Genomic DNA, 18,376 nt, shown 5'->3' on the forward strand with positions numbered 1-18,376 from the left:
ACAAAGGTGGTGCCCTGAAGGTACCAGGGCCAGAAGAGGGGCTTTTTCAACTCAACCAGAACCGAGAGGGCGGGTCGCACGCGGCGCCGTCGTCATGGAAACGCGCACGCTCCCAGCGCCGGACTGCAACTCCCAGTGGCCCCCGCGGCTTCCGTTTGGCAAGATGGTGGCACGCAGGAGGAAGCGTGGGGCGCGGGACTCAGAGCAGGGGATTCCGAGCCCGCCGGGTTACTCAGGTGAGGGGCCGCGGGTCGGGGCGGCCAGGTCCCCGCGGGAGGCGGCTCGGGCGTCGGCGGTGGCTCGGGGACCCCCGCGCGATTGGGTGTGAGGCCCGGTGGCCGCGAGGCCCCCAAGACCGACCTTGAGCCCTGCTCGCGTCTGGCGGCGCTCCCCCGGGACGAGCCCATTTTGGCCACTGCTTCCGTTGTGTAAACCCATCTCTCGCCACACTCTTCCCCCGGGCGAGTGAGCCCACCCGCTTCTTATCAGCCCTACACTCGTAGTCTGGCTCCTATCAGTCCTCACCCGGTTGTGCCCTCCTACCTGGTTCTCCTGCTTTTGTTCTTGCCCCTGCCTTCTGTTCGCCCAGGTGCCAGCCAGCATGTGCTTTCTAAAGTCAGATTTAAATCAGATTTTGCCTCCCATGCCTACCTGTATACCCCCTACCCACTGAACTCCTTCCAGTGGTTTTACAAGTTAGCACCTAAACAAAATCCAAACTTAGTGACTTGTGTGGCCCCGCATGTTCTGGCTCAGCCGACCTCTGCAGCAATAAGCTCTTTACGTCCTCGGGGTTTTTGCACTTGATGTGCCCTCTTCACACAGCTGTGCCTTGTGACTTTAATGTTAGTTCCCCAGGCCGTTCCGATGCTTGTCTAAAGGCCTCTGCCGCCCAACCACCCTGCACTGTTTTCCCCTTTCATATTTGATAGGATCTTATTATGTGCTGCTTTGTTCATTGCCTGCTCCTACTCTGGTGCGAGCTTCCTGGGCACAGGTGCTGCAGCTGTATCCCCACTGTGCTCTGAGGAAGGCCATGAGAAAAACAGAAAACAGCCCCTAGCATTATGAGAATATCAGCCATTATCCAAATGACGACACAGATAGAGACTTGGAGACCGGGAAGGCACAGAGCAGGTGGACCTAACTTGGCATGTAAGGCTCTCTGAGGAAGTAAAGTTAAACCTGAAGAATGGGTGGAGGGAAGAAGGTTGATGTTTCAGGTAAAGGAAACATGTGAGCCTGGGTGAGGCCTGGACTTACTGGAGGGATAGAGAGAAGGCAGAGTGGCAGGCCCGCACAGTGGCGGAGGGAAGACTCGGCAAAAAGATGTGAAAGGTGGTTAGGGTCTGGAAAGGCCTCCACCTGATGTCAGGATGTTGGTGTTGACCCCAGGAGCAGCAGGGTTTGGACTCCCCTCTCCTTTTTCTCTCCACCTGTAATAATTGCCCTTTCACATTCTCTCCCCCTCCTGCTCGGGCGCCCCTCCTGGGCAGGTTCTCTGCTCACTCTCGCAGCCTGCACAGTACCCTGCACAGGCCTTGCCTAGGGGAAGGGCTGTGATGGAGTGGACAGATGGGACTAGAAAGGGACAGCCTGAGCTTGATTTTCACGCCATCCCTCCCTGCCCCCGTTTCCTGTCCAGCCATCCCAATCAAGTTCTCGGAAAAGCAGCAGGCTTCTCACTACCTCTATGTGAGAGAGCACAGAGTTCGAGAAGGTACCAAGTCTTCCTGGCCTCAGAAGCGGACCCTTTTTGTCCTCAATGTGCCCCCATACTGCACAGAGGTGAGCCGATGTCTGGGAGGGAACCTCTAGGGCTGGCCAGGAGCTCCAGGCGGGGTTGGGTTCCCACTGGCCTCCACCGGGTCCTCATTGGTGAGATGGAAGCATCGAACTGAAGCCCCAAGGAGGGCATCTAGAGGGCTGCTGCTTCTGTCTCTTGTGACAGGAGATGGCTTTTTAATATTTTTTTAAAGTAATCTCTACACCCAGCATGGGACTCGAACTTACAACCCCAAGATCAAGAGTCACATGCTGTATCGATGGAACCAGCCAGGGGCCCTGGAAATGTATTTTTAAAGATTTATTTATTTTGGAGAGAGAGAAAGAGCATGAGTGCGTGCAAGGTGGGGGGGGGGCAGAGGGAGCGGGGGACTCTGAAGCAGCCTCCATGCCCATCACAGAGCCGGACGCAGGGTTTGTTTCCAGACCGCGACGTGAGCTGAAACCAAGTCAGTTGCTTAACCAATTAAGCCACCCAGGAGCCCTGGAAATGTCTTTTTAAAGCTGTGTTTTAAAGAGTATAGTTCTAAGAAGCCCAAAGCTTTTTATTATTTCCCAGAATTCTTTGAATTACATGTTGGTTTTTTTCCCCTGATTATAAAAGTGATACATTTCCATAAGAAAAAAATAGAAAATAAGATTATCCTCTAAATCTATTCAGACATTAACTTTCTTTCACAATAATGGTTAAGTTTTGCATTACAGAAATTTACAGAAGAGGAACTGAGGGTGTTGCTGGATTTTAGAGGAATTGTTTTTCAAAAAAGAAATACTAATTTCTAAAGATTTATTTTAGAGAGAGTGAGCTGGGGGGTGGGGTGGGCAGAGGGAGAGAGAATCCTCAAGAGAAGTATGAATTTCTAAAAGATTCTTCTACAGTTAGGGAAAGAAGCAGAGGAGAGGGTGTTGGTGTTGTTTTATGTTTCCTGAGGCATAGCGTGGGTACAGAGAAGGGCCCCGGCCCTAGTGCACAGCGCCCCACATTTCGCAAACTGGACACGCCCACGTACTCAGCACCCAGAAGCAGAACAGGACCTGCGCCCAAGAAATCCCCTCGCAGCCCTCCGCTCACGACGATCACCACCAGCCTGAGCCCAACAAACACACAGTTAACTCCAGTTTTAAGTAGCTGCTGCAGGGAGGAAAACTTAGTTGGTGCCTCATAAAATCAGAAAATCCCGAATAACCCCAGAAACGTCCCCGCCTATTCTCATGATAGAAGCTAACCCTCCTTTGGGGATCATTCACCCAGAGACAGGGGCAGGGAAGGACGGCTGGCCTTTCCAAGTGAGAAATCCCTTTCAGGGACAAACCAAACATCTTGGGCACGTGTTTCCAGCAGCAGCCTTTCATAAAGCCAAAGAATTTATACCAGAATTCTGTGTCACGCTGTGTCTGCTCCCTCCCACGTCCCGTGACCAGTGGAGGTGTGGAGTTTTTTTTACTCACCACTTTGAACGTGAAAATTCACAAGGTTGTTGGCTCGGGCTGTGGGAGGGCAGGACGGTGACCGTGCGGAGGAAGGTGTGGCTGGCTTAGGGCCTGGGTGCGTGCCCCCCAGTTGGGTGGACATGGACTCCTAGACCTTCGGGGGCTGTGGTCCCCTGGCAGTGCCACCCTGGGTGGAGGGAGGCTCCCTGAGGCCCCGCAGCCCCTCACGCTGTGCTTTCCCCCCGGGGCTGTGGCAGGACTGCCTGTCCCGCCTCTTCTCCCCCTGCGGCTCCGTCCAGTCCGTGGAGTTACAGGAGAAGCCAGACCTCGCTGACAGCCCAAAGGAGCCAAAGTCGAAGTTTTTTCATCCCATGCCTGTTCCGGTAAGCCTCCGAGTGCTGCAGTCTGCTCGCCTGGGGGCACGGGGTGCAGCCAGGGCGGTGTCTCTGGTGTGTGCCGGGTGGCGCCGCTAGGCCAGTCCTTGCCATGTGGGGCTGAGGACGCCTGCTAGTAAGGAGTGCCTGGATTTGCCATGTCCTTCAGCTTCTTGTCCAGCTCTTTCCATCGTCTTGGGTGAGAGCTCAGAGACCATCTTGCTCGCCACCCTGAAGGGCCTCCCTGAGCTCCCCTCCTGCTCCCCAACCGAAGTCCCTTCTTCCTTAGGCCCCACGGCCTGGTTTCGGCTCCCCGACCCTAGCCCACACCTCCTGGCATAGCACAGTCTGAACTGGTGTGCGCTCTGTCCGCTCATGGTACATGACGAGCTTGCTTGTCACTGTGTCCCTCCCATAACTAGAAGGGAGGTCCCCAGTGTCTCACCTCACCTGGGTCATTTCTAGCAGAAGTTGGAAAACTAAGAATGTGGCTGTCCCTCCCCAGGATTATAGAGAACTTCCTGGTTATCTTCATGGTTCAGGAACAGCCTAGCACATGGCCCCTGGTCCAGCAACAAGTCGGGCTGAGGGCAGCTGGGAGCCCTGGTGCCAAGAGCCAGGTGGCTGGGAGGATGGGAGGGGTGCTGGTATTCTGACATGTCTCCTCCCCCCAGGGCTTCCAGGTAGCCTACGTGGTATTCCAGAAGCCAGGTGGGGTGTCTGCTGCCTTAGTCCTGAAGGGCCCCTTACTGGTCTCAACAGAGAGCCACCCTGTGAAGAGCGGCATTCGCAGTGAGTACCGCAGCGGCGCGGGGCCCTCCTCCCTGGGCCCTGGGTGGTTGGCGGGAGCACTAGGCAGTGCCTGCTGTGGCCCCTCACCCCGAGAGCGGCAATCCGGGTGGGCGGAGGGGAGGGCCCAGCTTGCCGTCACTAGAACCTTCCTTGCGCCACAAGTCTCCATCCTCGTGGCCCGTGTGAGAAGATCCTGACTGGCTGGGCAGGTGGGGCTCTGAGTACTGGGCCTGAGGAAGCCCCGTTCCCTCCCCGCTTCCTCCCTCAGAGTGGATCAGCAGCTACGCAGACTCGGTGCCAGATCCTGAGGCCTTGCGGGTCGAAGTGGACACGTTCATGGAGGCGTACGACAAGAGGATAGCTGAGGTGGGGCCTTCACGGGGAGCGTGGTGTCACGGGTGTTGTGGTGGCACTCCGGAGGGGGATGGGCGGTGGCACCCTGTCCTGCTCACTGTGTAGAGTTCAGGCTCCCTTTTTCCCTGCTGAGTCCCGTGTCACCTAGCTCGGTGATGTCTAGTCTCTGAGTGGTCTGTGGGAAACAGTCTGAGGGAGGAGGAGGCAGTTGGCACCTCTGTGCCCCCTGCCCCCCACACTTAGCTGCTGGAACGGGGAGGGCGCAGCAGGTGGCAGTGGGTGCCCCGGGAGGTTCTGGGTGCCGGACCATCACAGCGTCGGTTCCTTGCAGGAGGAGGCTCAGGCCAAGGAGGAGGAAGGGGTTCCGGACGAGGAGGGCTGGGTGAAGGTGACCCGTCGGGGCCGGCGGCCCGTGCTGCCGCGGACAGAGGCCGCTAGTCTGCGGGTGCTGGAGAAGGAGAGACGGAAGCGCGCTCGCAAGGAGCTGCTCAACTTTTACACCTGGCAGCACCGAGAGACCAAGATGGAACGTAAGGGAGCGCCCCAGACCCCTGTGCTTCAGCCCCACTTCCCTTGGGGCTCAGGCCCTGCAGATGAGGCTCATGGCCGCTGCTGCCAGCCCCGGCCAGCGCGCAGGGCTCCCACGGCGGCTCTGGGACCTGGGTGTGGAGTGGGGGTGTCCTTGGGCACGGACTTCCCACCAGGCTCTGCAGCATCCCGTGGTGGTCCCCCTGTTGCTCCCCAGCGGCAGCTGTGGGGGCCCCTGGGTGACTTAGAGGCTTCCGAACCTGGGGGCGGGGGGCTGCCTCCAGAGCCCCGAGCAGCTGGTGCTGGAACCTGTCAGCCTCCTGCGGGGCTGGGTTGCAGAGGGTGTGCTCAGGTGCTCGCCGTAGGGACGGCAAGAGGCCCGCCGCTGGGTGTGCGAGTTCGTGTGCGCGTGGGAAGTGGGGCGAGTGCCCGATCGCCCGTGGCCCACTCATGGTCGCGATGATGCCGAGCTTGTGTCGCAGCCCCTATTCCCTGTTTGCAGGTGGCTCCCCGCAGGCCTAGGGGGAGAGGGTGCTGGCCTTGACCTGGTGGGGGGACAGGCTCTGCAGCGGGGGGTGACCTGCCACCCAGGCACATCTCCCTCTTGCCTGTCTTGCTGCTCCTCCCCACTCTGGCGTCCTTCCTTTGGCACCTTCACTCCTGCTCTTCTCTCTACAATCACCGACAGCAGGCCTCCATTAGCTCTCCCTCGGGACTCCCGCCCCTCCGTATTCCTCTGACCTGGTCACACCAGAGCCACCATCCGAATTCTGTGGCATTCTGAGGGTGGGGTCCCTCTACTTCCTGACATTCTCCCCAGTCTGGCTGCGACAGTGGGGTGGGGCCGGAAAAGGTGCCCCTGGGGGGGCTCCCCACACCCCAGAGCCGCCTGCCTTCACCTTGGGTATGCGGGGTGGGGGTGGTAAGGGAACAGGTGCCCTGCTTACTCTGTTGTCGCTCTTCTGCTTAGTTTTCTCTGAAAGCTCAGGCGTCCCGGTGCCCTGGCTTGAGCTCCCACGCTCCGGGCCTGCAGGCTCATCTGCCCGTGCGGCACCCAGGCCGTACCAGCAGAGGCCAGCAGGGCGGGGGCCACAGTCCCCAGAGGGTACACTGACTGATGTGGCTACTTCCCCTTTCCCGTCCCCCCGCCCAGATCTAGCCCAGCTGCGCAAGAAGTTCGAGGAAGACAAGCAGCGGATTGAACTGATGCGGGCGCAGCGCAAATTCCGACCCTACTGAGCCAAGCTGGCCCCGGGGCCCCGTGGAGGGGGGCAGGGAGCGGTTCTGGTGCGCGGCCAGGGAGGACGTGAAGGCCTGAACACTCATCCCAGACTGTCCGGGCCAAGGGGCTGCCACATCAAACCGCCCCCCCCAGATCTGAGCCCCCACGGGTGAGGGGGTAAGGACAGTGCCCTCCCTTGGTTCTGGTGCGCAGCGGTGCTGGGGCCTGCTGCTGGGGCGGCCTGCACGGGGTGAGGGCGTGGCCCGCGGGGAGCCACCAGCCCAGGCCACGGTTGCTTCCTTCTCGTGGTCTCTGTTCCTAGCCTGTCCCTGGCCTTCCCTCCAGCTGGATGCTGTAGTCTCCCTCCCCTCAGTCAAGGGCCCCTGCCGAGAGAACAGCCTCAGAAGCAGCGGGAATACCTGAGCGTTTTATTTTTCATCCAGCTGGGCGGCCACCTGGCCGTCCCTTCCTCCATCTGCTGCCCACTCCCTGCAGATTATCAGCCGCGAAACACGACACCGCCAGATCCAAACATGGTCTCCCCTTTGAAGTCACAGATGTTAAAAGGATCTTGCCCCGTCCCCCCAAATTCTGACCAGGATTCTCTGCCCCGGCACCTGCTGGGCTTCGAGACCAGTGAGGCCTGTCCCACCACCCCCGGTCTGGCTGGAGGGCCTGGAACTAGGAATCTGGGCGGTGGGCGGTAGGCACCAGGTCTCTGAAGGCCCAGGCTAGGGCTGATGTGGCGGCGGCTCCTGGCTCTGCAGAAAGGCACCGATGATCCCGGCCACGATCTCGGGTTGGTTCAAGTGGACGTAGTGGTTGCCCGGGACCTTTGCGTACTGGAACCGCTGGAGAGGGGAGGGGACGCTTGGTGAGGAGTGGCCCCTCTGGTGTGCTGGGGCCTTCCCACAGCCTGCTGCCTCCCAGTGGTTCCGAAGGGTCCCCCACGGTGAGCCATGGAGCAGGGACTGAGCCACAGCTCCCCGGTCACACGCTAGTAAAGTCCGAGCCTGGCTCAGAGTCAGCAACAAGGGGCTGATTTGGGGGGGAATGTTCAAACCCTGGATTTCTGGGCCACTCTTGAGTTGTGAGGCGGTAGAGCTAGGACGGGGAGGGGCCGGTAGTCAAGGGCGCTGCTGGTACTGGTAATTCTGTAAGGTCGGCTGGAAAAAGGGGCAGCCTTTCAAACCAGAGCCTCCCTGGGAGACAGGAAGGCACTGTGGGCCGGCCGCATACAGGCTTGCCTTTGGTCGTGGTGCTGAGATGTCTCCAGAGGCCCAGGGTCAGGTGTTGACAGCGGATGATGGTCCAAGTGCCAGGTGCTCCCAGGGACAAAGCCCAGGTCCCAGCCCCCACTGATGAGACTGGTCATCTGCTCACCCTAGAAATCATGGGATGGCCTCTGGCCCAGTTGGACCTGGGCTGGGGGATATATGTGGACAATAACACTGGGGCGCTCTGCCAATAAAATGTGTTTCCTGTGCTGAGTTAAATGTGAGCTCCAGGGGCTGACCACTGTGGGGAGTGAGGCCTGGTAGCTTCTGCCAATCATCCATTAGACCTGGGCCCGGACCAGAGGTCCTAGTGCAAGGGGTGGGTGAGGGCCCTCCTGGACCTCACCCTGGCTGAGCCCTGTCACCTACCTCCTTTAGGATTGATCTCAGCATGTCTTCCATAAAAAGCAAGACATTCTTGTCAGTGTCCTCTTTTCTCACGTTATAATATCCTTGGATTGCTCTGCAAAGTAAAAAATCAGGGTTCACCTTGTGGTGCCTCCCACCTGTCCCCAGCTTCCAGGCTGAGAGGAGACAGGCCCGGGCTTGCCTCTGATTTTCCCACAGTTCAGGGCTCATTGTGGCCAAGGTGCTGCAGGTTTACTTCGGTGGGGTGGTGGGACTTGCCCACGGCCACCACCACTGCATAGCACAGCCAGGACAGAACAGGCTCGGGTCCATGCTTTCTCTCTCTACATCTTTACTGAGATCATTTCACCTGTTTCACGTGTATACTTAGAGCTCTGCACGTGTGACTACAATTTGAGGACGCTGTTGTCGTCTCAAAAAAATCCCCAAACCTGAACCCCTAGTTCTCATGCAGCTGCCGGGCTCCCGCACTGACTGACCCTCTAGAGACTTTGCTCCCTGCACCTGCACATGAGTCGAACCACAGGCGGACTCGTGACCGGCTGCTTCCCTTTCCGTCATGCTCTCAAGGTTCATCCGTGTAGCATGGACCAGTTTGTTCCTCTTACGGCTAAACGTAGCCACCGTGTGGACACCATATTCTGCTTGTCTGTCTGCTGACAGACGTCCCGGTGGTCTCCACCTCCGGGCTGTTGTGGCTATCGCTGCTCCGGACCGTTACGTCCAAGCTGCTGCAGGGACCTAGGTCGGGCCGGTATATACCTTGGAGAGTGACGGCTGGGTCCTGTGCTAAGTCCCAGCTTCCCAAGCTGCCCGTTAGCTGACACTGAGAGCCTAGCCATCCTGGGGCTGCGGTGTGTCTCACTGTGGTGTGCATTTGCAGCTTGAGTCCGTGTTTCCTAAGCCCCTGTGCTCAGCACCAGAGGCACACGTGTCCCCAGAGGTCACAGTCCCGGCCTGGGGCCCGCCACAGTGCAGACGGGCCGCCGAGGACAGTGGCAGCTGGGCCACACGACAGGAGGTTTTCTGGGCTGTGGGATCGCTGCTGGCGGGGTGCCGGCAGGCGAGGGAGCGGCGAAGGGTTGGGGATGGAAGGGGTCTGGGGTGGCTGGCGGATTTGGTAGGGCAAGTGCCCGACTGTAAGGTCAGCCAGTCTCGGCCTCGCCGGGTGTGCCCTCCACAGACACCTGTTGAAGGGGGGCGCACAGTCTGCTCTGTGCCCTGCTGCCCAAGCCCTCCCCTGGCTCTGCCCTCCACCCCCCAGTGGCCGGGGCGGCCTGGCCTCACCCAGGAGAACGGGGAGCCTCATGTGAGGTTGCGTCTCTTCTGGGGCGCGAGGCTCACACTTACTTGACGAGCAGGACGCGGGCCTGCAGCTGCTTGATGGAGTGCACGAACAGCTCCCTGCTGACGAAGCTGATGCTCCGCTCTGGCTGCGGAGAGGAAACCACAGTGAGTTCTCGCCGCAAGGCCGCAGGCGCTGCTGTTGGGGCGGGGGGTGGGGGGACTTGTGGGGCCACCATGGCCATCTACCCCAGGACCAAGTCCAGTACCCAACCACGTCACCTCCACGGAGCCCTCTCTTAACCCCTGTGGGCCAGAGACTCTTCCCAGCCCCGCAGATCTGTTCTCCCTCTTTCTGGGCTCATGGCTGCCCAGCCAGACAGCATCTCGCAGATCCCTTTACAGCCTGATGTGATTGGGCAGCTAAATGCAGAGAAGTGGCCTGGGCGGCTTCTGGACCTAGATTTTAGGACTAGGTGTGGCCCTTGTGCCGAACTCCCTTCCCCCATCCGCGGGCCGCCCTGCAGCGCCGTCCAGCCAGCCTCGGCTCTGGACCCTGCCAAGCAGCGCCCACCTACCCGCACCATTTCCACGAGAAAGGAACCTGCTTAAGCCACTGGGCAGAATGCGTACACCTCGATGCCCCCACAGCCCCGCCGGCCTCCATCAGAGCCCAAACCACCCTGTCTTAGGACCATATAAGGGTCTAGGTCCGTGCCGTCCCACACGGTAGCCGTCCGCCACATGTGGCCACTGAGTGCTTGAAATGGGGGCGGGTCCGAGATGCGCAGGTGTGAACTTGCTATAATAATGCCAGATACCTCACATTTTTATACTGGTTACATCTCAGATACATTGAGTTAAAAATAATATTAAATGCGATTTCTTCCATTTTTTTACTCTTTTTTTTTTTTTTAAAGATTTTATTTATTTATTTGACAGAGAGAGAGACAGCCAGTGAGAGAGGGAACACAAGCAGGGGAAGTAGGAGAGGAAGAAGATAGAGACAGCCAGTGAGAGAGGGAACACAAGCAGGGGGAGCGGGAGAGGAAGAAGCAGGCTCATAGCGGAGGAGCCTGATGTGGGGCTCGATCCCATAACACCGGGATCACACCCTGAGCCGAAGGCAGACGCTTAACCGCTGTGCCACCCAGGCGCCCCCCATTTTCTTTTTACTCTTAACACGGCTACTACAAGATGTGCAGTTGCGTGAGGCTCCGGTTCGCGTCTGAGGGACGGTGCTGCTCGAGCCCCCAAGCTCCAGGCGTGACAGAGGAGGAGCTTGGTAAATGTGTGCAGAGTGGATTAATTCATCAAAGCTCCCACGAGGACTGAGTTGTGCCCGACACTCCTCCACGTGTACAGACCCAGTCACAGGGTCACAGCCAGGAGAGCACATTGCCCTTGATCTGACCTGACCTCCTCCCGGCCATTTCCTGCTCCTTGGGCGAAAATGACCTTGGGTGCTTTTCCAGAAACGTTTCCAGACCATCCACAAGGCCCAATGAACGACGATCTACCGGGGACCCAGACGTGCTGCGCGTCAGCTCCTGCTGGCAGAGCGCCCCACTTACGGAAAAGCAGGGCGGTGGTTCCCGCTCGCGGAGGGGCTCCCCCGACCAGCGTTAACGGGCGTCTTGCAACAGGGCTTTACGGAGGATCACAAAGGCTCCAGTCGCACAGCAGCGAACAGGAGATGGCGCCAGGCCTGGGCTCAGGCGTCTGCCCCCATCCCCGGCCTCTTGGCCTCTCTCCGTGCTGCCCCGGCTTGGGGGTCCGCTCAGGCCCTCAGCTCGATTGGTCCCCAAGGCAGAGACTGAGGGATGCTACCTCTGCTCGTGTCTCCACATGTGCAAACACAAGTCTCGGGTTTTGCAGCAGCTTCCTCAGACCACACAATCCGAGGACGTTTCTCCAAGAAAGGCTTTAAGAGCAAAGGCTGCTGGGTGTGCCCTCTTTTTTCTTTGCTTCCACCCCTCCCTCCTCTAACCTCCTTTCCCTAGTCCACTTTCATTCCCCAATCTTTTGTACTTCAAGTGTAGCTTACGGCAAAGTCCCCAGATCTGTGTGTCAGCTGTCGATGCCCTTTCACATATAAATGCTCCGTGCGACCCAGCTTCGAAGCCTCGAACACCACCAGCACCTGCGGGCTCCCTCCAAGGACGCCACTATTCAGACCGCTAGCCCCGAGATCAATCTTTTTGAACTTCAGGTAAATGGAAGCACTTAGTGCTGTTCCTGGTTTCTTTTGCTCTGTAAGGGTGTTCGTTGTTTTCGTTCCTGTGTGGTGCCCCGGTGGACGGATCTAGAACAATGCGTGCATTCTGCTGTTGAAAGACTCGCGGGCGAGTTCCGGTTTGAGACTCTTATGAACAAAGCTGCCCGGAACACCCTCGCACGCGTCTTTCGTGCACACGGCACACCTTTTTGCTAGGTATACACCTCCGAGGGGAGTTACTGCCTCACAGGATGTGACTGTGTTTTGCTTCAGCAGTTCCTGCCAAGCACTTGTCCGAAATGGGTGCATCGATTGAGACTCGCTCCTGCAGCGTAGAGAGTTCTGGTCTTCGTCCCCGTTAAGACTCAGTGTTGTCAGGCCTTGCGGTTTTGACTCCAATTTCTACGCCTCTGCTGGAGGGTTTGGGTTGGCATTGCCCTCATCACTGACGATGATGAGCACCTTTCATGTGTGATTGGCCACTTGGAAAACCCGCCTCTTTCCCGCAGTGCCTGTTAAAATCTTTTGCCTGGTTTTAAAAACGAGGTCGTTAGACTTTACCTTATTGATTTGTAGGCGCTCTTCGCATCTCCTGATGTGAGTCCTTTAGCAGCCCTATGCATTTAAGTATCTTCTTTTAGGGGCGCCGGGGTGGCTCAGTCGTCAAGCATCTGCCTTCGGGCCAGGTCATGATCCCAGGGTCCTGGGATTGAGCCCCGCATCGGGCTCCCTGCTCAGCGGGGGGCCTGCTCCTCCCTCTCCCTCTCCCCTGCTTGTTCCCTCTCTCGCTGTCGAATAAGTAAATAAACATCTTAGTCTGTAGCTTGACTCTTCACTCTCAATGTGTCTTTTGAGGAACAGAAATTCTAAATTTCAATAAAGGCCCTATTAATATTTTCATTGATTCATGTCTGTGTTCGATTTAAAGTATATTGTCTACTCGAAGGTCATAAAGCTATTCCCTATTTTCATCAGAACCTTTCCTCTTTCACCTTTCGTAGTTTGATCTATGATCCATCTTGAATTAATTTTTGTGTATCATGTGAGGCAAGGGTCTAGGATCCTACTTTTCCGTGTGGGTAACCCACTGCCTGGCCCGCCTTTATTGTAAATCAGCTGGTACCCATTCATAATGTTAACAGTCACTAAATTCCCAAAGTATTCTACAAATGCAATGTCATCTCAATATAAATTTTTTTAAAGTAAGCTCTATGCCCTACGTGGGGTTTGAGCTCAACAACCCCAACGTCAAGAGTCACATGCTCACCAACTGAGGCAGCCAGGCGCCCTATCCCAATGTAATTTTTAACATAAGTTGATCATTCCAAACTTCATTTGGAAGTGAAAATATGCAAGAAAAGCCAAGGAAAATGTGTAAAAGAACAAGGAGAGAGCGCTGGTTCTACTAACCATCAAAACTAACTAGAAGGAGGTAAAATAGAGTGGTATGGCCCGGATGGTGACCAGATCACTGGGACAAAAGGAGAGTGTAGAGACAGACCCATTTTAGAATTTGTATCTTTTGTAATTCAGTTTATGTCCCAAGCAAACTCCACATCAGTGGGCAGCCTGCTGCAGAACAGCTATGTGCTGCATAGGGCATGGTCCTCAGACAGGGAAGGGGCATTTCCAAATGCCCCCAGAAGTAACCAACCCAACCTGCACTCAGGGGCAGTGGAGCGTTGGGGCCCTGCATGGCCGCCTGGAGGGTGACCTGGCTCAGGCCAGGGGTCCAGCCAGGATCACTCTCTCTGGAGGGAAGCTTTCCAACAAGGGCCTCTACTTAGGATCTGGCAATAAGCTCCCAGCCCGAGAACCAGCCCACAGAAGACAGACCACGGTGAGTGAGCCTTGGTGGTTAGGAGGACCCCCCAATAACTGGCAGTGGACCAAACTGGCTATTCATCTGGGAAGAAAATGAAAATGGATCCCTACCTCACACCGTACTTGAGAACAGGTCCCAACCGGATCAAAATCAAAACTCAAACATTCCCGTCCCCTTGGCTGATGCCCTGGTCCAGGCCTCAGGTCCACACCTGAGGCCAGAGCTTCCCACCTCTATTGACAGCGTCTCACATGTGCCAAGCATTTTACCCTCTTAATCTCATTAACAGCACCATCTGGGAGCCCCTAACAGGATAGCACCGTGCTAGAGCACTCGACACGCGGCCCTTCACTAGTCTTCACGGCAACCCCACAAAGGGGGGGTACCTCCTAGCTGTTCATTAACCCACTGCATGACGAATAAATGAATGAACGCACTTCCTTTCTGCACACAAGACAACGGAGGCACAGAGGGGGTGAGGGGCTTGCCCAAGGTCACACAGCCTCTGTAGCTGACTTTCTGCAAGTGCTCCTGTCACACATCTCCAGACTGGCTGCTGGCCTCCTGTTGTGCAGCCCCCCTCACTCGCCTTCTGGTCTTCATACCCTCCATCAGGAAGCCCATCTGAACACACGCACCGAGCCGATGCCACGCCTCTACCTGTGCTTAGCAGGGACCTGGAAAGTCTTTCCCTTCTCTACCCACGTCCATCCCACCACCCTGGGCCCAGCACACGTCCCACCTCCTCCCGGCAACTCCTCTGACCACACCTGCCCCCAGCCGCCAACAGGCCTTCCCTGCATTCCCGCGCAGTTAATCCACGTAAGCCAGGCACTTGCAGCCGCCTCTGTGAAAACCTAAACAACAAAACCCAAGAGCCCTAAAACGAGTGTCTTCCTGCGCAGTCATGAAAGCAGACGGGGCTGCAAGTCCGCCCTCGATGTGGCCAACAGTGGGCCTCGGCCTTCACGCTTGGCTCTGGGGGCACCTGTGTGTCCGTAATGGTTTCTCAGTTATTCGTGGGTGGGAAGCCCCCACCGATGGTGCTGCTTGACCGTGGGCAAGTCGTTCGGTGGACTTCGTTTCCTCGCCTATGAAATGTGGGTGACGACAGTTCCCTCCTCCAGCGCTGCAGTGAGGATTACACGAGCACACGTGTGTGAGGCACGGGGAAGAACGAGGCACCGTGAGCGCCGCCCCCCCCCCCCCGCTGGGGTGTCCCCCCCCAGTGCAGGTAAAAACCCAGCGCAGCCCCCGCTCCTGCCAGCCCTGCTGGGGAGATATCTCCACCTCAGGAATCCGTGGGGCAGGGGATCCTCTCCCTTGACCTCAGCCCTGCCCTAAGGGGACCCATGATTCGAAAGAGGCTGTGCACCACTTCACACACCCAGGAGGACGGCTAAAGTTTAAAAAAATAGAAAAGTACAAGTGTTGGTGAGGAGATGCAGGAACCGGAACCCTCGTGCGTCCTGGGAGTGACACCGATGCTGCCGCCGGGCGAACAGTCCGGCTGTTTCTCAAAAGGTTCAACACAGGATTGCTGCGCGATTCAGCGATTCCGCTCCTAGGTGTGTATCCAGAAAAACTGAAGCGAGGACTGGAACTGGTACTCCTCACCCCGTGCGCACAGCAGCAGGATTCATAATAACCAGAAGGCAGGAACAAGCCAAGGGTCTCTCAGCGGACGAATGGACAGACCCACACAAACGGAGTATTATTCAGTCATAAAAGGAGGGAAGTTCGGGCACCCTGCTACGACATGGATGAGGCTTGAAAACGTTCTCTAAGTGACATAAGCCAGACGCATGAGGCCACATACGGCCCGATTCCACGGACATGAGGTCCCTAGAGCAGCCAAGTTCATAGAAGACACAATGGCGGCCACCAGGGGCTGCAGGAGGATGGGGACCTGGTGTTCAGGGGGTACAGGGTTTTTATGGGGATGATGAAAAATGTGGGTGAAACGATGGTCGTACAACATTGCGAATGGATTTAGTGTTACTGAGTTGGACACTTATGAATGGTTTTAAAATGGTAACCAATGTATAGCGCAATAACGTAAAGTAATAATGTCATGACAAAAGAAAAAGTCAGCAACACTCACCACAGTCATCCTCCGGTCTCTGTTCATTACTAGACCTGGAATGGAAGCACAAACGGGGTCTCAGTGCTGCCTGTTGGGTGAGGGACTCCACAGGGCTGCCCTGGGGACCCGGGGCCCTTCCGGCCAGGTGCCCTTCTTCAGCCTGGACTGGTGTCCTCTTGGGGCCGAGCAGGAACAGCAGAGCTTGGCCACTGCCACCTGGCCACGGACCAGTGCGGCCCACACAGGCGCCTCCCCGGCCACCCCAGAGAACAGTGCGGAAGGATGGTGGTGGATGGTTACCCCATCTGGCACGTGGCTGTCATCTCTGAGAACCTTAAGATGGTCACGTGATCTTTAAACCCCAGGAAGCACCCAACAGCAAAGAATCCATGTCATCATGTGTCGAAGAGAAAAGAAGGTTGGCGGGGTCAGGAGGCCCATGGTCCCATCTGCGGGCCGAGCCTTGGTTCTTTGCCGAAGTCCCGATGGTGGACAAGCTGGGCCTCACCTGGGGAGGCCAGATTCCCAGCAAGTCCATGCTTGGGCAATGTCCCCTTCAGAAAGAGAATCACAGGTTTGGGAGGCCACCTGAGAAGTGAGCTTCTGGCGGGGGGTTGTTAGGGGACCCTCTCCACTTGGGAAACGGTGGATCAGAGCCACTGGGTAAATCCCACAGATGTGACACCAAAGAGAAGCAGGGCTGCCTCCTCCTTCCCACAAGTCTCTGCTCCATATCCCCTTTCCAGCCAGGCCCTCCCATTTCAAGTCACAGCCAAATAAATAAGTAAGTAAGTAGAGTCACAGCCATCTCATGGGGACGTCTCCCGCCCCCTCTGGCAGGCTTTCCTCCTATCGCTCAGCACTTTCTAAAGCACCCCACCTGCATGCATAGCTGTCCTCCACTAGAATGCAGCTTCCCAGGGAACAAGGGGCTTGGTGTCTCCATCCCGGCTGGGTTCCCCAGGACCGAGAACAGAGACCGCCACACAGCAGGTGCTCAAAAAGTTGCTTGTTGAGTGGATAAGTAGATGTTTGCCTCTGGGTGGCAGAGACGGGGACACACAGGGTTCAGAGGAATGGGTACTGTTCTAGTGCTTTCGCCAGTGGCGGGGGCACAGGGGTACGTCTGATATCACTAGTACTACTAATATTAGTTAAATGTACATCCAGGATATGCCAACACAATTTTTAGCAAGAATAGCGGGAAGACTCTGAAAAAGAGCCATAAAGGGAGACTGTCCTACAGATGCTAAAACACCCCGTGGGGCTCAGTGAGCCGAGCTGTGCAGTGCTGGCCAGGGACGGACGGCCAGACCCACGGGACGAAGACCCACAGACAGACGATGCCGAAGGGCCGTCAGGGCGTGGCCGCCTCTCAGGTCACCGAGGGCAAAGACACTTTCACGGAGGAGCCATCTGGAAAAAGATCCAATCAGATCCAAACCTCAACCTGTACACAAGATAAATATCCAAAGTAGCGAGCCTTGAAGGGAAACTCCTCAACCCCAACAGTGTTCGAATCAGACACGAGCTTTTCGCTACAACTCAAGATGCAGAGGCCGGAAAAGAGACCCCTATGCGCAAATTCTGCACTGCAAGAAAAAACCCAAAACACCTCTAAGCAAAGTCAAAGAAGATAAATGACCGTCTGGGAAGATGTACTTGCAACTCAATCTCCCCGACCTACGAAGAGTTCCCGGAAATTGAGGAAAGACCACCAGCGCGATGCGGCGGAGGGCAGGCGGGTACATTTTCCGGAAAAGTAAATCTGAGAAATACTCATCGTTAAAAAGAAAACGCACGAGAACCACGCGAAGGTGTAACTTCGCACCCACACACGGGCAAGAGTCCCTCCGCGTGCCCGCCGGGAGCACAGGCCGCTCACCCATCACGGCCGGGCTGCTAAGGGCCGGCGCTGGGGGGCACCTGGCAAGGCCGGGCACAGCCAGCGCCTCTCCCCTCGCCGGGGGACAGATGCTCTCCGTGCGGGTTCCACCTGCGCCCGAGCCCGCGATCCACCGTGAACGCTTCTGCCAACCAGGCGCCCGGCACAGCCTCGCGCGGAACAGCAGAGACGGGAAGCGCCCAGGGTCCCTCTGCAGGGAACAGGTTACATTAGCTCCCACGGTCACGCGGGGACACTCGCATCAGTACTAAGTCCAGGACCTGCGATCAGTGCGAGGAGCCGGGAGGCTGCGGCACGCGCTCTAGGGTGTTTGCAAGAGAGGGAAATAGGGGCACCTGCCTTCGGCTCGGGTCATGATCCCGGGCTCCTGGGATCGAGTCCTGCATCGGGGAGCCTGCGTCTCCTCTCCCCTTGCTCCTCCCCCCTGCTTGTTCTCTCTCTCAGGGAAATAAATAAAATCTTAAAAAAAAAAAGGGGGGGGGGGAAGAAGAGCATACATTAAAACACTGGAAGGATGTGAGCACCCTTAAAAAGGGGGTTACCCTAGGCTGAGCTGAGCAACAAGGATGGGAAAGGGGGAAGACCCAGGGAGACGCGCGCACAGGTTTTTACAGGATTGCCTGTTTGAAACCGTGTCAGGTGACACCTGTTAAAAAAAGTAGTATTAAATTCAAAAACAAAACCCAAATGGCAACTAGGTGGGTCTCTCTGCCCAGCCCCTTGTAAAGGCCATCAGCTCTGGGGTGGGGGTGGGAGGAGACGTGGGGTATTTGAGCAGGCGGGGCAGCGGGGGTGCCCACCGGGGGAGGGGCCTTAGGCCTCCCTGCTGGAAAACTGATGTTTGAATACAAAATGGCTTTCAGAGAAACAGTTATGGGAACAAGGAGAGCTATTTGCCATGCTTATTAGGTTTCCCCCTCTAATT

General features: G+C 56.9%; 2 protein-coding genes across 5 annotated transcripts in view; one reads left to right on the forward strand and one right to left on the reverse strand.

Moving 5' to 3' along the window:
• On the forward strand, positions 1-7,982 carry RRP7A (ribosomal RNA processing 7 homolog A). Of its 2 annotated transcripts, none has more exons than XM_026479493.4 (7): positions 1-236; positions 1,646-1,788; positions 3,474-3,599; positions 4,265-4,382; positions 4,651-4,748; positions 5,068-5,266; positions 6,418-7,982. In XM_026479493.4, exons 1-7 carry the CDS (start codon positions 95-97, stop codon positions 6,501-6,503), a joined length of 912 nt encoding a protein of 303 aa, XP_026335278.3. In that variant the 5' UTR covers positions 1-94; the 3' UTR covers positions 6,504-7,982. The 2 variants fall into 2 exon arrangements, with proteins under 2 accessions (XP_026335278.3, XP_048074150.2); XM_048218193.2 differs by having other exon boundaries at positions 119-236; positions 3,516-3,599.
• SERHL2 (serine hydrolase like 2) overlaps positions 6,894-18,376 on the reverse strand; it is a 35,334-nt gene continuing 23,851 nt past the window's right edge. For 2 of the 3 annotated variants that reach the window (XM_026479498.4, XM_044392413.3), the window contains exons 9-12: positions 15,564-15,598; positions 9,483-9,565; positions 8,133-8,226; positions 6,894-7,337 (exon numbers count right to left, since the gene is read on the reverse strand). In XM_026479498.4, coding sequence (XP_026335283.1) covers positions 7,218-7,337; positions 8,133-8,226; positions 9,483-9,565; positions 15,564-15,598 — 332 coding nt within the window. In that variant the 3' untranslated portion in view covers positions 6,894-7,217. Of the gene's footprint in view, positions 7,338-8,132; positions 8,227-9,482; positions 9,566-13,138; positions 14,589-15,563; positions 15,599-18,376 lie in introns of those variants that run through there. The other variant, XM_044392414.3, reaches the window with a different exon arrangement.

This window comes from Ursus arctos, unplaced genomic scaffold (genome assembly GCF_023065955.2).
Source record: "Ursus arctos isolate Adak ecotype North America unplaced genomic scaffold, UrsArc2.0 scaffold_21, whole genome shotgun sequence".
Taxonomy (NCBI): domain Eukaryota; kingdom Metazoa; phylum Chordata; class Mammalia; order Carnivora; family Ursidae; genus Ursus; species Ursus arctos.

Excerpts from the sequence above, each read along its gene's own strand:
- RRP7A (XM_026479493.4), top strand. The coding sequence starts at position 95 with ATGGAAACGCGCACGCTCCCAGCGCCGGACTGCAACTCCCAGTGGCCC. Across the intron at positions 237-1,645 it reads GAGCCCGCCGGGTTACTCAG|CCATCCCAATCAAGTTCTCG; the intron begins GTGAGGGGCCGC and ends TTTCCTGTCCAG. Across the intron at positions 5,267-6,417 it reads CCGAGAGACCAAGATGGAAC|ATCTAGCCCAGCTGCGCAAG; the intron begins GTAAGGGAGCGC and ends CCCCCCGCCCAG.